The sequence below is a fragment of the Semicossyphus pulcher genome, unplaced genomic scaffold, assembly GCF_022749685.1.
Source record: "Semicossyphus pulcher isolate SPU_LCO1_2020_fin unplaced genomic scaffold, fSemPul1.0.p SCAF_14, whole genome shotgun sequence".
NCBI classification, from domain to species: Eukaryota; Metazoa; Chordata; class Actinopteri; order Labriformes; family Labridae; genus Semicossyphus; species Semicossyphus pulcher.
Window position 1 is genome coordinate 5,566,017 of NW_027211648.1, and position 9,870 is coordinate 5,575,886.

The 9,870-nt window shown below is 41.0% G+C and overlaps 1 protein-coding gene across 1 annotated transcript; it reads right to left on the minus strand.

The window, feature by feature from the left end:
* Positions 1-628: 628 nt before the first annotated feature.
* On the minus strand, positions 629-8,221 carry asmt2 (acetylserotonin O-methyltransferase 2). Its single transcript, XM_069661967.1, has 9 exons — positions 8,153-8,221; positions 7,978-8,060; positions 6,248-6,422; positions 5,871-6,000; positions 4,156-4,224; positions 3,953-4,071; positions 3,722-3,859; positions 3,336-3,458; positions 629-2,208 (listed from the first exon to the last, which is right to left on the minus strand). The coding sequence occupies exons 2-9, from the start codon at positions 8,056-8,058 to the stop codon at positions 1,997-1,999; spliced, it is 1,047 nt and encodes a 348-aa protein (XP_069518068.1). The 5' UTR covers positions 8,059-8,060; positions 8,153-8,221; the 3' UTR covers positions 629-1,996.
* Positions 8,222-9,870: the final 1,649 nt, after the last annotated feature.

The following is a 9,870-nucleotide window of genomic DNA, read 5'->3' on the forward strand; positions in this document are numbered from 1 at the left end:
TTAAGAAACTTTTGAATGTTTTCCAAATTTGACTTTAATCAAGTTTAAAGAAAGACATAATCGGGATCATTTAATGTCTAGTTTTCTAATTCAACCTGATAGTCATCTAATCCTCATCTGCTGAAACATCTCACCAGAGAATATCAATTTCCACTATTTTTAAAACACCTTATATTCCTACAGTTCACATATTTTTACAAAAGGTTTTTGTCCTCTACCTGTACAACATTTCTATGTACTTAGCATGTTTTTAAACTTGAAAGAATACATCAAACAAAATGATACCAATGTACTACATTAGTTGTGTAATTATTTCCTGATTTAAATCTCAAAAGTACCTAAATTACACGATGAACCGCAAAACTAAAATGTTTAGTCATGGTCATAAAGTCAGGTAAATTTATATTAATGCCTTAATATCCAACTTTGTTTTCTTTCCCTTTAAGAAGCTGAAAAATCAAGTACACTCATGAAATATTATGACTGGGTTATATACTGTTTTTGTATCAAAAAAGTTCAAAGTTCAAACTAAGGGGCTGTATTACCTAAATCCACTAATTGGGGGTTGTTTGTTGACAACAATCTTAAGAAATAACCCATTTACAAAGCACAAGATGTTTGTCTTTGATTTAATTTGAGGGATGCATGCTGCCAACATGTGAAGTGATTGTACAAGTTTCCAGAAAAATGTGCTGGTTCAAAAAGGACAGTTTCTACATGTTTTGCATACACACCTCATCTATGACACACATACATATCACAAACAAATATTATACTACTGAACTTAAAACTAACACATGTTGTACTTGAAATGGAATCAACAAACAAACATCAATAAAAGCTGGTGTTTTAAAACAGTATCACAGTGCTTTTCCCCCTCACCATGAAGGTTACATAACTAACATTGAATAAGAAAACAGAGAACCAGTTAAAACCAGCAGAGGAATGATGGAGGAGTGTCTGATCAACATGCAGTCTGAGAGGGAACCTGAACTCATCACAGTGAACAGGAAAGATGGGAGCACCAAGTCACACACAACATACAGATGTTTTTTCCAGCTCAAAATTCAGTGCGTAAAATGACCCAAGAATGAAATTGATAATATTCTTTTAAGAAGTAGTTTTGCATCTTATGAACTGATGATCCTCATGTCATGTATTGGTATTGTGAGCATGTCAATTAAATAAAACTGGAAAGTAAAAAAAACATTGCTAAAAGGCCAGTCAAAAAGAGCACAGTCATATTCATATAAACAACTTTTAGAAAAACATCAGTGCATTTTATAAAGTCTATCACATAACTGATAGACTTTTTTTATGGGGAACCTTTAAATGAATCATTCCATATTTTTTTGGAAACTACAAATATGCACTATCTTGCGTAGATGAGTAGATTGAGCCCTGTCAATAACTATGATGCTACAACCAGCAGCAGGTTAGCATAGCCTAGCATAAAGACTGAAAATAGGTCAATTGAACCCGCCCCAGCCACAGCCACCAACCTCAAACCACAATTTGTTGTTGCACTTCAGTTTTTGTGTGGATACAACAAGATAAAACATGCTAATTAAAGAGTTTTGGATACTTTTGGACAGAGCAGACTCACAATTTCTTGTTTTTATACTAAGCTAAGCTAAGCTAACTGGCTGCTAGCTGAAGCTTCATACTGAGCCTACAGACACGAGAGTGAGAGCGATTCATCTTTATTCTTATTCCCAGCAAGAAAGCAAAGAAGTGTGTTTCCAAAAACTATTATTTATTATTTTATCTAGCAGCAATTTTAATCTGGAGAATATTGTATTTAGTCAAATCCTTAAAATATCAGTTGAACTGTAGGAACAATATTTAAAAGTTTCACTTGGACTGACCATAGCATGAATTAGAGATCAGCCGTACACATTAATGTCCACCTCTTGGGCTTTTCAGGGCTCTTAAAAGTTCAAGTTTAACAGACTTGAGGGCCGCCTCTCCCGACTGTCCTGGTCTCAGTCTGAGCTCATCTCGTGGCCAGGATGGCGTCATAGGACTTGCCGGTCCGGCACACCTGCACGTTGCTGAAGCCAGTCTTGGTGAGCATGTGGGTGTACTCTGATGGCGGACGCTCCCGACCCTCCGCCTGCACCAGCATGTTGAGGGAGAAGATCTGAGCCATGATGGGCCCTCTTCTGTTCTCAAACAACATGGCTTCCACCAGCAGGACGCCACCTCCTGCCAGAAGGATGGACACACAAAGATAGTGAGTACTATTATGATGTGTATTGTTTTGATGAAAACACAGTGGCTTGTATTTATCAGTGCAAAAGTTTCAATTACATCCTGTACAATTGCATCCATATATGAAGAGCTGTCAGGGCAAGAGGGGCTGCCACTGAAACCAGAGCGGTTAGGCCGGAGATATACTTGCAGCTTGGCCTTGCGTTTGCGTACACAACCGGCTGCATCATGAACGTAATTGTTCACATTCTTATCTATGCACTACGTGTGTTACTGGAGGATACCTCTGTAGGGCACACCGGAGAGCTCAGGCCATATGCAACTACCGTATGTGCAGGATGTAAACAACAGACATGGCGACACCCAGGGTGTAACTGTTGTGTTAGTTGTGAGACTGCCCCTGCTAAGTTTCTCCAACATTTTGCTCCATGCACGGACGGAACGGTCCCGGACTTGTTACAGTTTAGTTTTGCAGGTTTCCCCGCGACTTCTAATATGGAACTTATCTGTCACCAGCTGTTTCGACAGGCATGTTTGTTGCTGTAGCAGTGGCAATGACACACCTTACAGATGTGGATATTGCTGTCATATCCCCTCTGCCTCTACACTCTCCCGACTATTCATATCCATGCTGCATCTCGCGTACGTGTGGCGTTAAGCAGAGCTGACGGTCCAAACAGACGCATGGAACGCGTGGCAGTCATCACGCGTAGGTGAACGTGTAGTGAAAAGCAAGTACATCTCCGGCCTTAGGGGTTAGGAATCAGGGTTTTGCTCAGGGGCTCCTTGACTTAAGAGGCACCTCTCCCACTACTAGGTCAATTCCTCCTGGGAACAAAAAGCTATGCTTATCAGAGAGTTTAAACTGTTATAAACTAAAGGTAGCTAACAGAGCATAATATCACAAAGTGTTTAAATCAGTAATTAAATCTAAATAGCAAATATAAAACATAATCAGATTGATACCCACTAACCAAGTGTGTGTAAATTCAGTGTGGATAAAAATGGTATCAGCGTGTAATCCTCTGCAGGTCAGGTGGAATTAGTACCATAGATGTACCAGTTATGAAAAGATACAAACACATGACTGCATGTATGTGAAGAGAAACTCCTGAGCTCACCTGGTTGGCAGGTGTCGTAGATCTTCTTCAGCAGCGTCATGCACTTCTCTTCAGGCCAGTCGTGAATGATTCTGGCGAGCACGTACAGGTCAGCAGGAGGGATCTCGCCGCTGAAGAAATCACCTGCGTGTACAACAGAGAGGACGTTTTATGAGCAGACTCTATTTTATCTACCGTCCGTCTAAACATCTGGAAATAACGCAACGTTACTACGAAGAAATATTCCAAAGTACAGTAGGTCTTACTTTTATTACACATGATTAATAAATGATTAAAATTGGCCCTTTGTATGATACAGTTACATATTTTTAAAAACCGTTAGAGATACTTACAACATAATATAATAAGGTCTGTACATTTCCTGCTAAAAATAACCTTCGGCTCACCTGTTTGAAAAACAACCGTGTCATCCTCCTGAGAGAAATGTCTCTGAGCTGTTTCAACGACTTGCGGGAGGTCGAACACCGTGACGGAAGAGGACGGGTACGCCTTCGCCATCTCACGGGCCAGAGCGCCAGTGCAACCTGGGAGATATTCAGACAAGAAATAACTTGTCACACAAACCTGTTGGGTAACTGAGCCAGAGGGTTACAGGGTTAGGGAAAAAAAACTCTCACCTCCGAGATCTACGATGTTCTGAAAGCAGGAGAGGCTGAACGCCGTCACAATGTCGTGTCCGTCGAGGACCCACGAGGAGTTCATCAGACCCATGAACTTCAGCATCTCCTCCTCTGATCTGAGTGGTGAAGTTTACACACATGATTTCAACACTATACAGTATATAGTGATGAATTAATACACCGATATAATCACCACCCACCTGTATATAGCTTGGAAAATCTCGTCCGGTGGAATCCCGAAGGTCTTTTCGTTCTGATTCTTGCCCTCCCTGTGAGGCGGAACACAGCACGGTTTGTTTTTTAGTTTCACTCTGCAAACTTGGTTTAGTTCTGCACACATTTCTCAGAGGCACAGCAGCTCTGGAGACGAGAAGATACTTTTGTATGTTTAATTTGCATTTTCTGCTTCTAATGACTTAAAGTTGTATTTTACATATTTGTAGATGTATGTTAATGGAGCGCTGTAAGTCCCAGCAGAAACACTACGATCCCCGGGTTCAAGTGAGGCCCGCACAAGAACTGATTGTTAATCTCATCTAACTAACGACAAGTCTAACTTCAGGTTTGAGTTATGGGGGCCATTAGAAGCCATGTGGTAGGGTAGTTAGTATCGGTTGGGGTCCGGGTTACCCCCTACCCTAACCTTCCTCATCTTCCTTGCTCTCTCTTCTCTCCTGTCTTCCCTCATGAAAATGGGGGAGTAAGCAGAAGTAGAGCGTACAGCCTGGACAGGTCACCTCTTCTCTCTCTCCTTCTCTCTCTCCCTATTGTTCTCTTTTGTGTTTAGTTGAAAAACATTATTTTAGTTTCAGCGCTCGCATGAACGGAGCCTGGGACTGGTGAAGTCGGCACATACAGCTTGGGTTGCGGTGACCACTAAGGGTCATGTGGTCGGTTAATTATAAGTATTTTGATGAGGGCACAAGGGGAGGGGTTTCTTCACTAAGCGCTTATCTCGTGTGTAATTAAAAAAACACTCAATCAACATGTAAATAAACCTACTCCTTATTTATAAAATGAAACGTTACACTTGGTTGTAACCTTTTTCTCTGAGCTCCTCTGGTAGCTATCAAGACCTACAGAAATTCATTATTTTGATGCTTTAGTGAACTGTTTGTAATCGTTGCTATTGTATCGTTCACATTTATCATGTAAAAACGGAGAAATTATTTGGGTTGGTATTTAAGTTGCTATTGTACGAGTAGTGGTGCTTTTATTTTGAAGTTATATTTCAGGTCCTGTTGGGCTACATCACCCCGCAAGCAAGCAGCGAGCACGGACGTCAACGCTCTGCTCAAATTTTATGCAGGACACCTCGGAAGACTTTTCCCTTTTGAAGCATGCAGCCAACGAGTTTTCACCTCACTTTTTAAAGAGTAGGTGTTGACCTTTGACTCTCTGAAGGTCAAAAAAGATGGTGACATGGGCTGCGTTCCAATAACAATACCTCCATACTTTTAAGTGTGCATGAAATACATGAAGTATGTCCCTACACATGTTTTGGTGCATTTATTAGAATGCAAGCTAGCATGCTTTTTTGGCTTTTCTGAAGCACAGTTCTCGATGCAGCGGCAGATACCTCACCTGTATGTCAAACAAATATGAGAATAAGAACAGAGAAAGGCACATGTAGTTTTACTGTTAATGAATATTTTACTGCATGTTCTCCTAAATTATTCTCCAACTGCAACAAAAGTAAGAGGGTCAAAGTTTAAGACCGAATGTTATGACTAAGTAAGTCCCAGCTGCCAAATACTTCGTTTTCATATTAAACAATTATTTATTCTCAAATAGTCGAGGTTATTCTAAAAAGAAAAGGAAAGTGTGGAATATATCTTTATATTTAAAGATAATTAGAAACACTAAAATGTTTATCAAACCTTCTTAAATGCAACATATATCCACACACTCTCACCTGACAGCGTCCACCATGTTGTTCCACAGCGGGTAGATGGTCTGTGATTGGTAGATGATCATGTCGTGAAGAGACTTAGCGCTGCCTTTGGCCAGGTACAGATTCGCCACGTCACTGCTGCTGTACAGAGCTGTTTTAACAAGATACATTCACGCTCAGCAACTTTAAATCAGCGCGTCATCCGCCCCTGACATGAACTGAAACGATTAGTATTACAGATAAATGATTAGTCAGGTAAAAGAAAACTGAAGCGAATCATTTTTCAAGCTTAAAACCCAAAACATTCTTCAGATTCAGACCTTATCGCATCAGTGTCAGACCCCACTTCTGGTCATATGTAATCAATGTTCATCCCCCCTCCTCCTCCTCCTCCTCACCTGTCCCGTCTTTTTTCTCCACCTCCAGGATCTCGATGCCCACCAGCGCGTCCAGCAGCCTCTCCATCCCGTCCGCGCTGGTGCTCAGCTCGCGGGCAACCTGCTGGGAACTCAGCGGCTCCTGGGACTTCAGCAGGAGGTCAAACACTCCGAGCTCACAGGCTGAAAATATTACCTGGAGGGATGAAGATACAGCCACATTTTTCAGGATATTTGGTGCAGACGATCATGTTCCCCTTATAATGAGTTGTAATAAGTCTGGTAATGGTATGTAGTGAGTATGACGGATGACACACGGCAAAGGGCCGAGGGCGAGAGTCGAACCCGACAGGTTGAGGACTACGACCCCTGTACGGGGGCGGCCGATTTAACCGCTGAGTTTAATAGTTTGATTTACGATCAGAACTAACGCAGAATAACCTGCAACATGCTACCATGTTTGTTCTATTAAACATTTGAATGTTGGCGTGGTCGTGGAGCATGTTAGCATTAGCATTAGCATTTAGCTAGCCAGCCAAGTGAACCCTAAAGAGCTGCAGGCATGGTTGTAGAATAGACTCTTCCTGATTAATTAAAATATACTGAGTGTTGAAAAGATAAATTACTTGCTAGATTAGTAATCAACACAAACAACGTTCTGAAGAGTTCATAAATAAAAGAATACTCGACAAGAGCAGCTGAAATGCGACTTCATTGTTAAACTTCTTTGTATTTATGAGGTGAGAGTAACTTTGAACCTCAATTTAAAGCGAACATGGATTAGGAAAAAGAGAAGCATTACAGATTGGGATTAAGGAAAAAGTATCTGCTGTTGTAGATGATGTAATATGACGGAAAGCTCTGGAACAGCTTCTAAATGGACCATCTAAGACCCGACCAGTTGACCTCAGTCAACACCAGGATGGCCGAGTGGTTAAGGCGTTGGACTTAAGATCCATTGGACGAATGTCCTCGTGGATTTAAACCTCACTCCTTGTGGACATTTGGGGTCTACTAGCTGTAGTAGTCTGTAGGGACTTTGCTTGGGAACTAGAGGATGGCTGTTTCAAGCACGGAACTGGGGAGGTGCCAGGCCCTGTCCTGGGCTCTGTCGATGTGTCCTTGAGCAAGGTACTTAATTCCCCTAACTGCTTGGAGCTCCTCCTCGGACATCTCTCCAGTAGTGCATGTCCGTAAGCTCCTGTTTGTGCATATCTGTATTTTGGGCCTATGTGTGGGTAGCATGTTTGCAGAGTGATTGAATTTGCCCTCAGGGATTAATGAAGTATATCTTTTTCATTTTCATTTAAAATGTAATAATCACTTCAGTCATTTATCAGCAGAAATGTGCTGTATCTAGGTTATCAATGTGGACAAACATTACAAATGTAAAGTCTTGCATTGCCCATCAGACAAAATAAGCAATAGGAGTCCTACAAGCACAATAAATATGTTAGAATCAGAATCAGCTTTATTAGTCAGGTTTGTTTATACTTACAATTACTTACACGCTGGTTTTGAGTGAATTTAACAGACAGTTTGAGGGAAAATAAAGGTAGAAATTGACATCCAGCTAAAAACAAGGGTAGCAAGGCTACATGTAAATGAGTAAGAGAAATAGATGTGTAAATATAATCAACAGCAGTGAAAAACAAACAATGGCTACATTAGAAGCAACCCTACATACATCAGACTGCGGACTTGTGTATGTAAAACATGTATTAAATGATAGATGAGGTTTGAAATGTTACCTTAGAGACCCTGAAACCGTTGAAATACTCCAGAAGTTTGAATGGGTAGTCCAGCTCACTCTGGGACAGATGCTCTGCCATTACTGCTGAATCAAAACAAGAGCCGTTATTAACCACAGGGATTCATGTTACTCTGCTTTAGACAAACCCCGTTGCCTTTGGGAGCATCACTCACCCGATGTTGTTGCCCGAAAAGCCTCAAAGAATAACCGATCCCTGGAGACAGGACGGATGATTTCAGTGGGATTTTTGTAGACAAAACAGCCAAGATGTCGGAGCCGCTGTCTGGACGAACTCGTTGTGAAATGGTCGACGGGTCATCAGCGGATAAAACACATCGCTGTTCCTGTTTTTACAACGATGGGGGGACCATACCTTCGATTGTGGATGAGCTTCAACAGGGACGAGTGTGACTTAACGCACACAAGGAGAGACACACACGTTACTCAGCGTGTCGCTGCAGTTCCGGGATCATCCGGAGCATCAGCGGGGGCGCTGTTGAGCTGTTCATTTGTATTGTGGTGTAATGTTACTTAGTATAATCTTGGGCTACTTGTACCTTACTTGAGGATTCTCTTTAATTCTTCTTATCCACAACAAATCAAAAACGCATTAGTTTTTTTTAATCTATATACTATATACTGATTTTTTGTTTAATATGTTTCTGCATATTTCTTTCACATTTTTATGAATACCACGTTTCCCACTCGCAATTTCTGTCTGCATTTTCCTGCAAATTATTTCCCAACACATTAATTTTACTATGACCCCTTAATCCATCCATATTGGCATGAGAGATAAAGAACATTTTTGTCATATTATACCTGGGTAAAACCCCAGACAAACTCATGGCCCAGTATCTATAAGGTAAACTGGCTGCAAGCAAGAAAGCCATCACACGGAAGTGGCTTCGGACAAAGCCACCATCTAAGGACGACTGGACTGCTACTGTCAACAAAATACACTGTGTGGAGGGACTGTAATTTTCCTTAAGATTATGTTTTTATCAATACATAAAATACTGGAAAAATAGACCATAATCTACGGGATGTAACCCACTGTCTGGTTATCTGGTTAATTGAAATAACTTAGACCTGTACCAATGTGTACTGATTGTTTCAATTCACTTTGCTCATCCTGTCAATATTCCTAATTTCCAAATTTCTTTCTTACAAATTCAACTTATTTGATATCATATTGTGAACATTGTATTTACCTCCAGGTACTCCGACTTCCTCCCACAGTCCGAAGACATGCTCGTTAGGTACATTGGTGTTAAAATTGCCCGTAGGTGTGAATGTGAGCGTGAAAGGTTGTCTGTCTGTATGTGTCAGTCCAGGGTGTACCACGCCTCTCGCCTGATGACAGCTGGAATAGGCTACAGCCCCCCCGACCCCTAACAGGACAAGCGATGGAAGATTGGAACGTTATTTTCTAATTCCTCCACATTTGTTTTCTTCTTTATGATGCGAGTGCATGCACTTGACGTTCATTTATTTAGGCCCCTTTAATAAAAAGAGGTCACAAATAAATTGACGATTTGATTTTGCTTTTCTTGAAACTGATTCTTCTTCTTCTTCTTTCAAGACAGAAATTTTCAAAGAATCTCAAATCATCGCTTTAAGGGATCAGTTGTTTTGTGTTAGGACTTTTCTTCTCCTGTTTCTCAATTGGCTTTAGGGCTTCTCAACATCTGGCATTAATCATTTTTCCAAAGAGCCATGAAGCGCGGTGTGAGTTGTACATTGTGTTCTGTTTTTTTTGTATTTCACACCACTTCTCTCAAGATATGTGGGAAAAAAACATCCCACTGTAACTCAGTAGAACTCACTATCATGTGGTTGGTAAAAACCTGATCTACAGCATTATGTTACAATCCCAACTGTCAAAATG